This window comes from Zalophus californianus, chromosome 4, assembly GCF_009762305.2.
Source record: "Zalophus californianus isolate mZalCal1 chromosome 4, mZalCal1.pri.v2, whole genome shotgun sequence".
In the NCBI taxonomy this organism is placed as follows: domain Eukaryota; kingdom Metazoa; phylum Chordata; class Mammalia; order Carnivora; family Otariidae; genus Zalophus; species Zalophus californianus.
The window spans coordinates 188,163,633-188,181,171 of record NC_045598.1 but is presented as its reverse complement, the minus strand read 5'-3'; the positions used below and the strand labels follow the sequence as shown (position 1 = coordinate 188,181,171).

General features: G+C 52.6%; 1 protein-coding gene across 4 annotated transcripts in view; it reads left to right on the top strand.

Annotated features, from left to right (window-relative positions):
- AGO2 (argonaute RISC catalytic component 2) overlaps positions 1 to 17,539 on the top strand; it is a 109,349-nt gene that overhangs the window by 60,053 nt on the left and 31,757 nt on the right. For all 4 annotated transcript variants that reach the window (XM_027598832.2, XM_027598826.2, XM_027598840.2 and 1 more), the window contains 5 exons: positions 5,829 to 5,949; positions 12,820 to 13,001; positions 15,097 to 15,233; positions 16,001 to 16,135; positions 16,902 to 16,989. In XM_027598832.2, the coding sequence (XP_027454633.1) occupies positions 5,829 to 5,949; positions 12,820 to 13,001; positions 15,097 to 15,233; positions 16,001 to 16,135; positions 16,902 to 16,989 (663 nt within the window). The remainder of the gene's footprint in view (positions 1 to 5,828; positions 5,950 to 12,819; positions 13,002 to 15,096; positions 15,234 to 16,000; positions 16,136 to 16,901; positions 16,990 to 17,539) is intronic.

The following is a 17,539-nucleotide window of genomic DNA, read 5'->3' as shown; positions in this document are numbered from 1 at the left end:
TGAGAAGAGGTAGAGATGAGGAGGTGGTCTAGGCAGACTTTCGGCATTATCTGTATCTGAAATTGACAGTGAAGATGTAGTGATGCAAAACCTGTGTGGTTAGGAATTAAAAGATGCATTTTATTTATTTGTTTGTTCAGAGGCGGAGAGAGAGCACGCAGAGGGAGAGAGAGAATTTTAAGCAGGCTCCTCACTGAGCATGGGGCTCATTCTCACGACCCTGAGATCGTGACCTGAGCCTAAATCAAGACTCGGAAACTTAACTGACTGAGCCACCCAGGCGCCCCAAGACTACCTTCTTTTTAAAAGAGAAAACCTGCCCAGAATTATGGCAAAAGGGTAAACAAAGCAAATAGGGAGCGGGCCAGCCTGTTTGGATTAGCAAACGTGTTCTGGTTACTGCCAGGTGGTTTTGCATCTTGCTGCTGCCCCTTAGTAGCACGTGTTTGCACGTCTCTGCGTCCTCCGAGGCTCTGTGGGGGCTGAGTGCGTTGTGCGTGTGACCCGCCCGGCACACACTTTAATACAAGCACCATTCTGTAAGAGACGAGTCCAGAAGGGGTCTGCAGAGTGAACACTGATAGTCTTTGGGCGCTGTTGCCTTTTGAGTGAAGTCAGGAGCGTAGCCTGGAGTTCATGTTTAGTAAAGGTGTTTGTCCTGGGAGCCAAACTCGTGTGGTCCAGGATCAAACATGGTAAGAAGGAAGAACTAAACACAGAGACCCAGCAAGTCACACGTCCCCAGGTAGTTGCTGTCAGAAGTCTCCCAGCAGTTGCTAAGGAGCAGCTAGTCAAGTCAGGTCCCTGGGGCTCGTGTTTAATGGGTGCAGCCCTGCCCCTGAGGAATCAAAGTCCTGGAGATGGGCCGTGGTGATGGTTGCACAGCGGTGTGAATGTACCTCATGCCGCTGAGCATGTAACAGTGAGTGAAATTGCAAGTTGTTTTTTGAGGGGGTTTTTTGTTGTTGTTTTGTTTTTTTGTGTGGGCAGCAAAGTTTATTGAGCAATATTGCACAATAGTACAAAGCTCCCCAAGAGGGAGGTGACCTGAGAGGGTTGCCCCGAAGTGGCAAGTTTTATGTTACTTTATTTCACCACTATTAAAATGGAGAGAGACCAAGAAACAGGAAGGAAGGAAAACTAGTTACTGGCCAAAGGGAGCCGGTCAGTGTTAATGAAGGGAAGGGACCTCCGTATTTTACAATTAGTGGGCATCCTGTCTTAAAAATTAAGTGGTATGATCCCTATTTATGTTTTGCACAAGATCGTACAAGGTGACAGCACCCTCCTTGCCACAAGAGTCAGCCACTGAAGCATGGGAGCAGGACATGGGTGATAATTGGGGTCTTCTCTCCATCCTTGCGGTGGCCAGGGTTCTGGATGACTGGTCGCCTGAGCAGGGCTGCCTTGTAGTACGTCCGGGTGACTCCTTCCTGCAGTGATTGAACGGCTTCCTTCTTTCACCAAATATTTACTGAGCCCCAGCTGTGTGCCACATTTTGCCAGGTGCTGACCGTACCTGAGTGCGTAGGACGTGACTCCTGCCACAGAAGAGCCCACTGTTTGGTACGTGAGTGGAACTGTCATGCCAACCGTTGGATTTAACTTAGGGTAGTAAGCGTTCCTAGAGGCAAGTGGCATGGGCTTCAGCTTAGTGCTGCGAATACCGGATACCAGTCCCTTCCCTCATTGCACTCGTGCATGACACTGGGCTTCCTGGGTTTCTTTGATGATTGACCTCGCCCACAAGCTCCTCCCCTTCCTCACCTCCTGCCTGAGAGCGCAAACAGATGAGTGAGTGAGTGAGTGAGTGAGTACATGAACAAATAGAGATTTGGTACTGGGGGAAATGTGTGCATTTATGGAGTATCCGCGATGTACTGGCCCTGGAATCACGCAGGTAGAAAGGCAAGGACTCTGCACTTCGCAGGTTCGCCTGGGTGTTCAACAAATACCGCCCTAATGTCCACCAGTAATGGCAGTTTTTCCTCTTTACAACCCTCCCGTTCTTACCCTTCTGCGGTGCCCGTAGTCTGCAGCCCGGCTTGGGACACAAGCTGCAAAAGCCGCATCTTTGTTTTATTGTGAATCTCGGAGGGAGAGCTCTACCAGATGAAGGACAATTTCCACTTGTTCCTAGTTTGCTAACTTAAAAAAAAAGAAAATTGTGAATAGGTGTTGAATTTTAGTAAATGCTTTTTCCTACATCTTTGAGATAATTGTAATTTAAAATTTTTTTACATTTGATTTTTAAAATATAAATCAAATTTATTGAGATAATTACATACAACAAAATGCATCCATTTTTAGTTTATAGTTAATGAGCTTTAAAAAAAAAAAACCGTGTGGGGGCGCCTGGGTGGCTCAGTTGGTTAAGCGACTGCCTTCGGCTCAGGTCATGATCCTGGAGTCCTGGGATCGAGTCCCGCATCGGGCTCCCTGCTCGGCGGGGAGTCTGCTTCTCTCTCTGACCCTCTTCCCTCTTGTGCTCTCTCTCTCTCTTTCTCACTCTCTCAAGTAAATAAATAAAATCTTAAAAAAAAAAAAAAACCCGTGTGTACACGTATAATAACCACCTTAAGGTGCGGAACATTCTCACTCCTCCAAAGCTCCTTCCTGCCCCTTTGCAGCTATCCCCACCCCTGTCCGGAGGCAACCACTGATGAGCCTTCTGTTAAGGATTCATTTTTGCCTTTGAGAGAGTCTCCTACAAATGGAATCCTGCAGTGCGTACCGTTTTGTACTGGCCTCCTTCTGAGCGTATTTCTAGGATGCAGCCACCGTGTTGCACATACGAGCAATCCACACAACGGAATAAGTGTCCTGTTGTAAACTTGTGCCCTAGTTGGTCTGTTCACCAGTTGACAGACACATGAAGCTGTTTCTGGTTTGGGACTATTACAGACATTTGCACACAGGTGTGGATGTAGTTGTGTGTTTTCATTTCCCTTATGGAATTACTGGATGTCGCTAGATAACGTGGGGAATATACATTGACCTTTCTAAGAAACGGCCAGCTTCCCCCACAGAGTGGCTGTACTCTTGTACCTTCACGGCAGCGCCGGATGTATCTGTTGTCCCTGCCGCCTTCGCCGACCCGGTCTGGGCAGTCTTTGTAATGTTAGCCAGAGCCGGTGCATGCGTGCTGGGGTCTCCTCATGGTTCTAATGACCAACGAGGGACGTCTGTGTGTGCTTACTGGCCATTCCTGTAGCAGCTTTTCCAATGTGTCTGTTCTTAGCCTTTCCCCGTTGTTTAAAGTTCCCTTGTTTTTCTTACTGAGTTACAAGAATTTTTAAAACATCCTATGCATGCATGTCCTCTGTCAGACATGTATATGTGTGTTTCTTGAATATTTACTTCCGGTGTCTTGTTTTGTCTTTTTTGTAACCGTAGCTTTTAAAGAGTAAAAGTTTTCGTTTTGATAATGTTTTCGAATTTATTATTTTATTTTTGCCGTTCATACTGTTTGTGTTCTAAGAAATCTTTGTCTATCCCAAGGGTCATTAAAGATTTTTCTCCTGTGTTTTCTTCCAGAAGTGTTGCAGCTGTAGATTTTACTTGATGTCTGTACTATGTTTTGTGTTGGTTACTTTTGTCAAGTTAAGTCCAACCTTTCATTCCTGGTATCTGCCCAACATTGACTCAGTGTCATTTTTCATGAGTTGCTGGACTCAGTTTGTTAATACAATGGACCCTTGAACAACACGGCTTGAACTGCACATGTCCACTTATGTGGATTTTTTTTTTTCAATAAATACAGTACTGAAAGTAAACGTATTTTCATTTCCTCGTGATTTTCTTAATAACGTTTTCTTTTCTCTAGCTTACTTTATTGTAAGACTACACAACGTACAATACGTACAATATACAAAATGTGTGTTAATCAGCTCGGATGCCGGTGTTGGTCAGTAGTTAAGGTTGGGGACTGTCAGAAGTCGTATGTGGGGTTCTGACTGTGGAGGTCAGCGCCCCTCACCCTTGCGCTGTCCCGGGGTCAGCTGTACTTTGTTTCTTTGTCCGTGTTTGTGAGATGAGTCCTGGTCCTCAGGATTCTGCCCAGAATACATTTGTGTTCAGTTGGATGACTTGCTCGTTGGGTGTGGGTGGAACTCTCCATAGAGCTGTCTGGAGCTTGAGTGGACAGTGACACCTTGACCGAGAAGCTGGGGTCTCTGAAGCTTGGAGAGCGGCGGTCTGGAGACAGCCTCTCTCTGGTGATGGCCCAGAGGAGCGTGTGGAGACGCGGGAGACGCGGCACCGTGGCTGCTGGCCGGTGGCGCGCTGTGATGTCCCACACTGCGTCAGAGGCCGGGTGCGTTCTCGGTGGAAGCATCAGAGAAGACGATGCCCAGAGGCTCTGTTTGCCACGGGGATGTCTTAGGCACTGGGTGTCTGGGCAGGACTGCCTGCCTCCCTAGCGACTCATCTGCCGTGATGAGCACAGTTGAAGGTCGACTGGGCAAACCAGTTTGAATAAGGAAAGCCTTCGTAGGCCAGCTGTCCTCATATTCTGGCAAAGGAAGGGAATGAATTCTTGCTTCCTGAAGGATGACCAAAGCTCTAGCCCAGAGAGAAAGATCCTTAGAACCAAGCTGCCCTGCTGGGGGCCGTCTCGCAGATGTCTTCTCCCTCCCCTCGCCCCACTTGCCCTGCTCCCACATCCCATGAGCTGCTGACAATGACTGAGGTTTGGAGCCTGTCCCAGTCCATTCGCTTTCAATCCTTTGCATTTTTCCCTTACGAGGGACCTTTGGGGGGCCAGGCCGGTATCACGGCCTTTCCTGTCTGTATGTTATGAGGCATTGTGTGTAAGAAGAGTCAAGTACTTGCGGAGTTAAATCAAAAGGCCTCAAAACCACCTCCTGAAATGCTGACAGAGGTGGTAAGTGGGGCTCTCTTGGAGCAAACCTGCAGAGAGGGTGGGTGGGCATCGCTTTTCCTTGAGCCTTGAGCCTTGAGCCAGCAGGATAGTTGAGCTGTCTCTGGCCATTCAGAGTGTGTTTCTGCACGCCTCCCTGCTGAGCTGTGGCCAGGCAGGCACAGTGGGCGAGCCGGGGTTGGGGGGGGTGCAGGTCTAGTCTGCCTACGGAGCCCCGAAACAGAAGGGTTCCTTTGTGTTTGTTGGACTTCTGCCACTGTGATGCCCGGGTAACACGCAGCACCAGCATCTCAGTGCCTATCACAACAGATCCTGTTTCGTGCTCATGGCCCTGCGGGTCACCTGACCGTCCCGGCTGGGTCAGGCTGCCCCTTGGGCTTTGAGGCAAGTTTAGGGTCTTTGTTCTGGAGCCCAGACTGAAAGGGCAGCAGCACCCAGGGTGCATACTTACAGCAGATCCCAGGAGCACAAGAGGCCAAGCCAGTCACACAAACCCCAGGAAAGCCTCGGCGTGGGTCACATCTTTGGATTTGGCAGTGAACCAAAGCAAGGCCACAGCCGAGCCAGTACCCAGTGTGGACCAGGGAGGGGTGGTATCTGCTCTGGTGGGAGATCCTGCAGTCAGCCTGCAGAGCACATGGTGTCCGATCCTCCAGCTTTGGGATCAGGAACCCCAGGAAGTTCTGGGTGCATGTATTGTCTGCTGGATGTAGGGTGCAGGATGTCTGGCGTGGGGGAGGCTCTCCTGTGTTTGACCGACCGTGTGAGCATCAGCCCACTGAAGGTTCTGATTCGAGTTTTTAGAGAAGGACGTTGGAAGTCGTCTCACTAAAAGGAGCCACAGGTCTTACAAAATGGCTCATAAACCGGTGTTAGAAGAATGTTGTCCTTGCATGCCATTTCTCTGATTTTATTGACATTTTGCTTGAATTCTGTCCTATTTCAGGGAAATAGTGGAACATATGGTCCAGCACTTTAAAACACAGATCTTTGGGGATCGGAAACCAGTGTTTGATGGAAGAAAGAATCTCTACACAGCAATGCCCCTTCCGATTGGGAGGGATAAGGTAAGTTTACAGGGATGCGTTTGGATCATACGATGTGCAATGAGGTAAAATTCAAACGTGTTGTTACATACTAAATCGCCTGGGAGGAAAGAGCGGCCGGTTGCTGTGTGTTTCATCCTGAGATCTGTAGAAACTGCTTCCATGTGTTGTGCTCTCCTGTGTTGGGGGGGGCGGGGTCAGCCAGGTTCAGAGACGGGAGCCGAGAGCGTCTCAGAACTATGGCACACGTCGCGCACACCGCAACCCCCCCTCCCCGCCCCCCCGCCCTGTGCACACATGGCACCTGCGCCGCACACCGCCGTCAGACCGGAGCCCGGATTGCTGAGACTGTAGAGACCCGTGGAAGAGCATGTTTGCAGGGCTGGGGTGTGTGTGATGGCGGCAGTGAGATCCAGCCGAGGTCCAGCCTGAGCCACTGGTCCTGCTGAATGATAGTCACTGATCAGTAACCACCAGGGATAGTGCTTATATCAAAATGTTGCCTTTTCTTATTGTTTTTGTTGTTATGGCTTTACTTAAAGAGTAATACAATTTCTGCTTAGAAGTTGTCACTTCTTGGCACATCTTCCAACAAATGGGCTGATCCAGGATGGTTTATTAATAGAAGAGCTCAGCTCAGCTCAGAAATAATCTTCACAGAAACTTTAAAAACAAAAAACACAGCAGAGAAATAAGTAACTTCACGAGTGTCCCAGGGAGAGCAGTGAAGTTGGTTCCCTTTGAGAATGACCTACCCAATTAGCTTCTTAAGCCCCTGGGTCCCTGGGAAGGCGTGCAGCTCGGTGCTTACAGAGCCTCACACTGCTTGCTGGCCAGCGAAATGCAGGTTCTCCACGGCCATAAAATGTTTTCACTTTTCCGTTTTTTGATTATCTCAACATGACTAAGTTCCTTACGCTCGTCTGAATCACCAGGAGACTGGGTGGTTTTGGCGCTGGGTGGCGCAGCTCGGACTTGGCCATGCTCTGATAACAGAGTACGTTATGGCCGAGGGAAGGCCACGCCGTGATAAGGGCTCCTTGCCAGCTGGTCTCAAGGGGTTCCCGAGATAACAGTGGTGCATGACGGGGCTGGGTGGGGGTGACTGACATTGGCGTTCTGAATTAGAGGGAGTCCCGGGACCCTTTGCCTTCCACTGAGTTGGGATCATGCCTCGCAAAGAAACATGCTGGTGCATTTGAAATTTATTGATTATGAAGTTTTTAATTTGCACATTTTTGTTTAAAGTTGTATAAGAAAAAAAGCATAAGGAGTTTATTCACCGTTTATCTGTACACATTTATAATTAGACACTAGGCGGGGCATAGGAACATTTTCCTTCAGAAGGGGTGGGGGAGTTGATACAGTGTTCAAATTTGAAACTTGTCCTTAAAGAAGTTAACCAGGCTCTGGGGTAAACCGGGACCTGATTCAGGTGCTTGCGTTGCCCTCTCCTGGGGTGAGACCTTGAGTAGGCCATCTTAAAGCTCCAAGTGCCACATCTGTAAAAGCGGGGCGGGGGGGGTGGAGTGGTGTACAGAAGCCACCTCCCAGGGTTCTTGTGAAAACTGAATGAATCCCCCCCAGGAAGAAGATCTCCACCAGTGAGGAGCTGCATGTGCCCCTGATGCAGGACCTGGGGGAAGGGAGTCTGCATTCTACAACGCAGCTCCCAGGTGATGCCCATACTGCTGGTCCCAGATCATACTCAGAGTCGTCAGAGTTTCAAGTACTTAATTACCGCGTGGCCAGCAGAGACTGCTGGGTGTGGTTAGTGGTCTAAGAGGTCAGAATGTGCCCTCCGTGCTCTCAAGTTTCACCCCCCCCCTTTTTTGTGTGTTGTGCAGACGAGCATGGAGAGCCTGCCCCAGACCGCTGCTTCCCATCATTTTTCAGGTTCTGTCAAACAGTTGCGATATGCAGACATTAATCTTTTCAGTTTAAGAGCTGATATGATGTGGCCCCTTTCCTGCTCCCAGACTCACCTCTTGTGGCAAATTGTCTCTTGCTGTTGTTTTTACTTTTTTTTTTTTTTTGTAAAGTACTTTTCTTTGTGCGGTGGCACTTCTGTAGCCCGAGAAAATCCTTTACTGTCCTCTTCACCTGTGTCTGCTGGCGGCTGGATGGGGGCTGCAGGGGCCTCTCGTCCAGGTCTGCACACAAAACGTGGCCCGTGGCCTGTGGTCCTTACTCCCAGAAGGCAGTGCTTGTAATTTACCCTTGCTCCTGCTGAGTAGCCCACACACTTTAATTCTAGCCCCTGTGTGGGAGGCCAGGCACCCTGGTTGGGCTGAGAGATGCTGTGGCCCAGGCCAGGCCCTCACGTTTCAGAATCTGAGACTGAGGAAGCTGTAAGAGTTGATCACCATTTGGGGTTTAACTCCCAGGCCCTCTTCCCAGTGACATAATGTGATTTGCAAGATCAGAATGTATGTCGTTTGTTGCTCCTTGCACTGGGCCCAGCCTTGGGACCCCTCTTTGGGTCTTCAGCTTCTTGTAGCTACAGTTTCTCTGTTTATTCAGGGAAGGCATGAGTGTCTCCTTCCTTGAAAGCAGTGACACGTCAGGCCAGGGGCACAGCTCGAATCGGTAAGAGACCCTGCGTGGAACAGAGGACATGTCTGCACAAAACACACGGCTTGGCGCTCCTGCCTGTTCAGCTCTGTGCCGCACATCAGGCCGGGGCCGTGAGCGCAAGCCTGCTGACTGCTGACTTGAGCAGGTATTGGGGGTTCTGGGCAGGGCAGAGAGGCTTCTGCACTGGCTCGGAGGGTCAGGAGGTTTGAGGGCAGGCAGGAGGGGAGGTCAGAGGCCATGGGGGCAGGGAACCATCCATCAGGTCCCTTCCTTGGGCAGCATCCAGGTAAAGGGTCTGCTCGGCCTTGTCTGCTCTTTGGGGCTATTGTGCTGCCTCTCAGGGCTGAGGGTCCCTCCGGGAGCCCCAGCGTTTGTCCAAGTGCCTTGAAGCCAGCTGGCCTGGGTCAGAGGTGCTCAGCAGGTGTGGCTCTCACCTGGCAGAGCTGCCACTTGCTATACCTGCAGGTCCCACCGATGAGGGTGACTGAGTCCCTATGCCCCTCGCAGACGTACGAGGAAGAACTGTGGTTTTGTCCAAAGTGATTTGGAGGGACGACAGTTGGCTTCTGAAGAGACTGGTTGCTGAGCAGTGACAGATGGCCTTTCATATCAGCGCCCCGCACACATCTCGCCCATGACGTGAGCTGCACGGCCCGCTCAGGAAGTCTCGGTGTGGCGTGGCCCCAGGCCCTGCCCATGCTGCCTCTCTTTCTCTGTAACAGGTGGCACTGGGTTCCCGGGGCCTCGGCCACACGACAGCCCAGTTGTAGACAAGAGAACCCGGTGGAAACACCCCTGCCTCCTCCGTCCACAGTTTCTCTAATGCTGACGGTGCTCTTCTCCCTCTCCTTGCGGGGTGGGTGCCCCCGCGGGGCTCCCCCCGGCGCAGCTCTGACTCTGTCAGCCTGGCGACTTTGAGTGTGGAGCTTTGGTCTGTCTGGAGAGCTTGACTCTCACAGCTGGCGCCCCCTTCTCTAGGCTGGGGTGCCGCCGGCAGCCCCTGCCTTCCACCGCCTCCAGTCAGCGGCCTTGGGTGTGGTGTGGTGTGGTGGCGGCTGCGTTGTTGGGACCGAGAGCGACGGGTTGTTGAGAAATCGAAGTATCTTGGTGTGTGGACGGACTGCTGGCTGGGGGCCCAGACTGACGTGAGCATGTCCTCAGGCTTGTGTCCCAGCCGAAGGCCGGCGCCGCCCCGGCCCATGATGGGGCATTGCTTCTGAAGTCACCACTGTCCCGAAGCTGTCGGGTAGGTGTGCCAGGCAGCCCCTCGAGGGACCCTGTGTGTGGCAGACTCGTAGGGCCTGGAGCTGGTTCTGCTCCCTTTGTGTGAGGCCACGAGGAGGCCGGGCCGGAACCCACTTAAACATGTGTAGAAGTATCTTTTGCTGAAGGAAAATACACCCCCTACATTCTCCCCTTAGTTTGCTTGTAGAGGCCCTTTCCCCCAGCTTTATGGAGGTATAATTGACAAATGAAATTGCATGTGTTTAAAGTGTGCATGATGATTTGATATATGTATATGTTGTGGAATGATCACAATTAGGTTAATCAACACATCCGTCACCTCCTGTAATTACCACTTTTTAACTTTTTTTCACATTTTCTTAATTGACGTGGCAAAGGGGTATGGCGGTGCTTTTCTTGCAAAGAAAAGTTTGGTTTGTTTATCTGAATGCCTAATTACTTCATAAAAACATCATCTGTGCTCAAGACCAGACTCTAATCTCCTTAAGGACAGGTTCTCCCCGTGCCTGAGCCCCAGAGCGGCCCTTCACATGGAGGCTGCCGGTCATAGTCACGCAGGATCGGGGTGGGGGGCATCTTCAAACTCTTATTTTTAATTGGAGTATAGTGGACATGCAGTACTATATTGGTTTCAGGTGTACAACATAGTGATTCAACAAGCCTGTCCGTTACAGAATGCTCCCCATGATGAGTGTGGTCACCACCTGTCGCCACACAAGGTCATGGCGGTATTGACCGTATTCCCCGAGCTGCACTGATCATCCCTGTGACTTAGTTATTTTATACCTGGAAGTGTGTACCTCTTCATCCCCTTCACGTACTTCACCCAGCCTCCCGTCCCTCCCCTCTCGTGACCATGAGTTTGTTCTCAGTATTTACAAGTCTGTTTCTGTTTTTCTCCTTGTTCATTTGTTTTGTTTTTTAAATTCCAGATATAAATGCAATCCTATGGTGTTCGTCGTTCTCTGTGTGTTTCACTTAGCATAATATCCTCCAGACCCATCCATGTTGTTGCAAATGGCAAGAGACCCCCCCCCCCCCCGTTTGATGGCCGAGAGACATTCCATTCTGTACAGAGAACACCTCCTCATCCATCCGTCGGTCGGCGGCACCTGGGCTGCTTTCCTGTCTTGACCGTTGAAGATCATGCTGCGGTCTGCATGGGGACGCATGTCTTTTTTCAAATCCGTGTTTTCGTTTTCTGCGGGGAGATCTCCAGCAGTGGCATTACTCGATTGGACCGTGTGGTGCTCCTGCTGTTCGCTTTTTGCGGACCCTCCGTACTGCCTGCCACGGTGGCTGTGTCCCCGCCGACACTTTGTACTGGCCGTCTTTTGAACCTAGCCATTCGGACAGGTGTGAGGGACGGCTCACTGTGGTTCTGGTCTTCTTCCTGGGGGGGGGGGGCGGGGGTTAGCAGCTGTGTGTGCAGCCATAACATCTACCATTTCCTTCCGGAGGGGACCCTGCCACAGTGTCCTTCTGTGGCTCGGTGCTGCTCACTGTTCCGTCCTGAGGTCCGTGCGCCTGGAAGTGTCTGTTCTCTCTCACTGCCGTCTCCGCGCTGGGCCTCGGGCCACCGCCCGTTAGTGGCTGCCAGGCGTGGCGGTGGCCTGAGGGCTGCTGGGCAGGTGTCCTCTGGGACACAGGCATGCAGGTGACTTCGGTGCATGTGGTCTGCTTGCAACTGTCATGACGGTTGAACGTGGTGTGGTGAGTGTGTGAGGGAAGGCGTGCTTCAGGAGCGGAGAGTGGCCTGCGGGCCTGCTGCGTGAGCAGGGAGTGAAGAGGGCACGGAGGAGCCTGGTGTGGCCGGAACGTGACCTGTCACATTAGACACTTCATAAATATTGGCTTCGATATTTATGGCATGGTTCAGTCACCAGCTGAGTAGGATCTGTGTGGGCCGTATGTTCGGGATGTACTCCTCAGTTACCAACCACTGAGCTGTGGGATCGTAAGTGGTGCAGTGAAGTGATGGCGTAAAGGTGGGTCTGGGCACCACAAGGAGCCAGGCGGGTGAGCGAGGGGCACCTCACAGCTGGGAGGAGACTGTCTGCTTCAGGGAGTGAGTCACAGGGGCACGCTCCCGACCACTGTCCAGGACGCCAGCCACTGGCCGCCCATAACTGTGTCAATGTGGATTCATGAAAAGTTAACAAAGCTGAAAATTCAGTCCCTCGGCCACACTGTTCACATTGCAAGTGCTCAGCGGCCACATTGGGCCAGTGGCTGGCGTCCTGGGCAGCGCGGGAAGAGACTGTTTCCGTTGTCACAGAAAATTCTGTTGGAGACCATTGAGCACTATTGTGGCAAATATTCTGAGGTTTGGCTAAGAATTTTAATCTCTTCCCAGGAGATCCTGATGGGGTCTTGTAGTTGAAGCCTTTTTCTCTGCATGTTTTGTACGTGGAGATGCCGGTGCCCTTGGGTTGCGGACTGTCCCATAGAACAGCTTCTGGAAATGGTGGGGAACAGCCCAGTGCGAGTCCCCACCACCCACATTCTCTGATCTTCCCACATTTCATCATGAACCTGTTTAGTCAGAGGAAGGGTGGACGCATTGTAGGCGGGTGCCCACCCATCTGGAATCCGCAGTGGTTAGCATCTGGCCGTTTGTTTTACCACACGTCTGTCCTAGGAAGGCTTTTTGTTCATAGTTTATTTACTGCAAACCTAGTTTGTGGACTCCTAAGGGACCCAGAAAATGGGAACCCCCAGACATATTGCAACATTTTCAGTTCCACTGGGAAATAGCTCTCTAGGAGCCCCGGCTGGCTCCCAGGCCCCCTGCCTGTGTCGCCCCCCCCCCCCCGCCCCGCCCCGCTCTGGCAGAGCCTCCTCACGATACCATCTCTCACTGCTTGCCTCTCCAAGCTGCCTCTGTGTGCAGGGCCAGGCAGAAATCCTGGGTCCCGCGTCAGTCATGGTGCCCGTGCCCATGTGTGCCTGGTGGGATAAAGGATGAGCTAGAATTTCCCAACCCAGGGGTGTTGCACCACCTTCGCCCTCCCAGTAGCTTCTTAAGGGGCAAGTGTGAGTAACCGCATGCTCTGGATCTTCTCACAGGTGGAGCTGGAGGTCACGTTGCCTGGAGAAGGGAAAGACCGCATCTTCAAGGTGTCCATCAAGTGGGTGTCCTGCGTGAGCTTACAGGCGTTACACGATGCACTTTCGGGGCGGCTGCCCAGCGTCCCCTTTGAGACGATCCAGGCCCTGGATGTGGTCATGAGGCATTTGCCATCCATGAGGTGAGGACCAAGGAAGCGGGAGCATCTGCTTCTAACCCTGAGCGAGCATTACCTGGAGAATATGAAATCTCTGTGCAAGGATGAGTGGAGTGTTGGAGTCGGGGTGGTGATGGCCATGGATTTCTACGATGGAAATTAGAGCAATACTAACATGAAACATTTTTAATATAAAAATAAATCACCAGGGGCCCCTGGCTGGTTCAGTCAGTAGAGCATGTGACTCTTGATCTCAGGGTTGTGAATTTGAGCCCCTCGTTGGGCAGAGATTACTTTAAAAAAAAGGAAATCACTAGGAATTCTCAACCTGGAACAAAAAGATGGCCTGCCCGTCTTTGTGCACAGTGGGCATGATTTTTCACTTGCCTGATACTATGACTGTGTTCTGTATCTGTGGCCTTCACGGGTAGGACTTGTGATAGTAGGGTGATACTCCCGGTATCCTACTTGATGGAGCACCCACTGTATGAAGGACGCTGAGACCACGGGTGACATGATGCTTTGGACCGTTGGTTTATTCCACAAATCGCCGCACTTGAACTTCCTGGGACAGAGGGTGCACGGACACTTGAACGGCTCATACTCTGCCAGGTGGCAGGGCTGCACTGTTTCCCTGTGTCTCAGCCTCGTACAAGCCAGGCCACTTTGCCACACGCAGACCTCAGGGTTCTGATCTGGGACCACCTGCTCTTTTCACGTGTGCAGCACCCGCTAGGGCCTCGGGAACTGTTTGAATGAACCAGTGACAGGAGCAGTGAGCCTCCATGCTGACCTCTCCTTGTACTGACAAAGCTCTAAGATTTGAAGGGGAAGTGGAGCTCCCTTTGTCCCTTTGTAGGGGTGAGAGAAGGTGCTCTGGAGTGCCTCGCTGGATGTTAAGGGGACCCTGATGTTCTCAGTCTCCAGACTTGGTGGGGGGCAACCAGGTACAGGGCAGGTGTCACTCCTGGCAGGGATCCTTCCCCTGGCCCCCGGGGTATAATCTGCTACTGCTTGGAACTTCTGTCGGCAGGAAGGCAGGTGGGTGCAAAAAAAAAAAAAAAAAAAAATCTAGAAAGGCAGTTGCCAAAACGTTGAATACATTTTTCAAATGAGTGGTGGAAATTACTGTGATTTTTGTTTTCTGAGTTTTGAATTAATTACCATGTTACTTTTACAATCAGGAGGAAGTCTCTATTCATTTTGGAAAAATAATAGAAAAGTGGCGGGATTAACATGGGTCAGGGGAAGAGAGAAAGGACCATCCCCACCATCCGGTTGATAGTGCAGCCTGTAGGTGGATAATACAACCCCTAAAAGAAGCATCTTCCTTTTGGATCCTTCGTGATGACGCGTCCCGGGGGACCAGGCGCGCTGGTGCAGCTGCGCGGTGTGTGCCTCACGCAGGTGGCTTCCTGCCCTCCGCGCACCGTGGGCAACCGGGCCCTGGAAGGTGTGTGGGTCTTCCCACACATCCACCTTACCATCCCGCCTGGGAGGCTGAGCTCCCCCCCACCCCAGTATTGAAAGCCTCCCCTGCAGAGGAGCTGCGTGGAGCGGGGAATGGATGCTGGGTTCTACGGCCCAACATGGTCCCGGGCAAAGCAGCCAGGCTCCCCCTGGCCCGGGGCTGCTTCGGTCCAGCCGCCTTGGCCTGATTGCGGCGGCCACTCGGCAGACACTTCTTCCACCCGTCTCTGCACACGCGACACCGCGATGTCCTAGAAAGATGTGAAGCGCTGTGCACAGCTAAGCCCTAGAGGATTAGCATTAAAGTACGGGGTGGGGGGTGGGGAGGGTCAGAAACACGGGACAAAGCCAGGGACTCCCTGTGGGCCCTGGGCCCCGCACAGCCAGAGCCCGCGTCTGGGGTCCAGAAGCACGGTGGGTGGGAGACCAGCTGCTCTCCCTGCGCTCTGCGTGCCGAGGCCCTGTGTCCCCGAGGCTGTGCCTTAAACAGTATTCCTCAGCATCAGCCATGGATGCCTGCAAAGTGCAGTTCGGTAAAAACGGCAGAACCGTTGGCGCGTGTGAGTGTTTGCCTGCTTGCTTGTCACGATGAGCAGCAAACTTGGCGTCAGCCTGTTCTTTCTGATCAGACAGGGGTCTCTTGTTTCAGGTACACCCCTGTGGGCCGCTCCTTCTTTACAGCGTCCGAGGGCTGCTCCAACCCTCTTGGCGGGGGCCGGGAAGTGTGGTTTGGCTTCCATCAGTCCGTCCGACCTTCCCTTTGGAAAATGATGTTAAATATCGATGGTAAGCAAAGCCCCAGTCTTTGTCGTGGGGTGGGGTTGGAGCGTTACCGAGGGGCCGAGACCTGGGGGAGCGAGCACCTGTGTGGCCAGTTCCAGACGTGGCCTCCGTCTGAGCCTCAGATGCCATCACACCTGGCCTTCCTCACCTGCTTGTGAGACGTGATCCTCAGAACCACCCGCAGGGCCCACTCCCGCGACTGGGGAGGTTCAGGGCGCTGAGACGGGCCTGCGTCCCTGACTCTTTCCCAGATGCCGCTGCCTGTGTCCACGAGGCAGGGCCAGTGTTTCTGGGGGTGTGAACGGACCTCCCACCGCTAGGCCCGCCCACCGTCTCGCCTTTTCCTTGTGCAACCTGGTTGGTAGGAGTGCAGGGTAGCTGGCTAGGGGCCTGCCTGGTCTGTTGCCTTCCGGCTGGTCTCCCTCCAGGTTCAGGGTGCCCCGCCCTCTCGGGAGACTCAGGGTTGGATCACGCAAGGGCCAGTACACTTCAGAGAGATCTGCACCAGGAGACAGTCAGAAAATCCACAGTTATGGCTGTTGTGATCTGGTGGGGTTTCATTTTAAACCTAATTTTATTCTCAGATGGTGACTTTATCTTTGGGCCCTGAGCAGAGGGAGTATGGGGCAGCCCCCTCCGGCTCTGTCCCACCCTAAGGCCCAGAGGTGGATCCTGGGGATGGGGGGAACAGAGCCAGGTGGCCGGCCTGCAAGGGGCACCGTTGGGCACATCTCACATCAGCTTTTACTTTTCTCTTTTTCCACCTACAGTCTCAGCAACTGCATTTTATAAGGCACAGCCAGTAATTGAGTTTGTTTGTGAAGTTTTGGATTTTAAAAGTATTGAAGAACAACAGAAACCTCTGACAGATTCCCAAAGGGTAAAGTTTACCAAAGAAATCAAAGGTGGGTTGCTGCCTTGCGTGTGAGGCCCTGACTTTCCCCCTCGCTGCACTTTCGGAGCTCCTAAGGGGATGGAGGCGGTGAGAGTGATTAGGCATCCGGTGACTTAGCACAGATTTGAACTAAGCCCATTTCACAGCGCGGGAACAGTAACGTTCTCAGTAAACGGCTTCCCGCGGGTCAGTGACCCATGCATGCAAGTCACTGGGCTCTCAGACCAAAGAGCAGCGTGTGGTTGTCACTAGTACCTCACACTGTTCTGGAATGGAGAGCACGCTTTCATGCCTTGTCCCGTGGCAGCTCTGTACCCACCAAGCCTGCTTTCCACTCAGGGAAACCCGGCCTGAGTGCAGTGGCCTGGCTCGGGCCCTTCCACCCAGCCGCGGCGTGTCAGCCGGCACCTGTCGCCCACGCCCCTCCGCACCTGTCCTCCTCAGGGCTTTCTAAAGGCCATCAGAAGTACCCGCTGCTAAAAATAGTCCTGGAGGAAGCACAAAGTCTCGCTGAGCCAACATCATCTCTTTTATCTTTAAAGAACTGTGTCCAGCCTCTGGCCCTGGCATTTCTGGGGCAGAAGGCGTCCCCGTGGGTGCGCCAGGCCCCGTGCACAGGTCCCCGCACTCAGGGCAAGTGCAGCCCTGCAGCTGCTGCAGAACACCCTCCGCTGGGGTCTGTGGGCTCCCGGGACAGCCGGTGCTCAGGAAATGGGGTCCACGCTCCGGCCCGGGCCAGGGCTTGACTGTGAGGCCGGGCTGCTCTGTGTTGCCAGGTCTAAAGGTGGAGATAACGCACTGTGGGCAGATGAAGAGGAAATACCGCGTGTGCAACGTGACCCGGCGGCCCGCCAGCCACCAAACGTAAATGGCCTTACCCCTGCCTCGGACCCACTCTCTGCAGTCCCTCTGATGGCCCAGCTCCAGAGCAGTGACCCTTCTGGGAAGGATCATTTCATTCTAGTTCAGAATTCTGGAACCATGCCTTTGCCTCAGTAGAACCAAACTGCATCCAATGAGATGAAATCATGAAATTGCCCCGTACGGGGTGGGAATGGGTTGGTGGCTCCTTGTTGATTTTCCCTCTTGAATTTTACAGGCGAGAGAGGGTCATTTTTGTTTGTTTTCCCATCCTCAGTGCTGAGCAGGTGCTGGGAGGGAGTGGGGATCAGTAGGCGCCCCCCCCCCCCGCCACAGGCGTGGCTACTTCCTTACGTATACTGTAGATCTCTGTGATCTGTGATTATTGCATGTTACATGCATGTCAGTGTTTTTTATTTCCCAACTCCAGAGATAATACGAAAGTTTAGGAATCACATGTCCAAAGGGCATGATTGGTTTTGACCCCTGAAAGGTGCTTTGGACGTTTGCCCCCACCCCCACCCCCATCCACCTTCTCCAGCCCTCAGCAAGC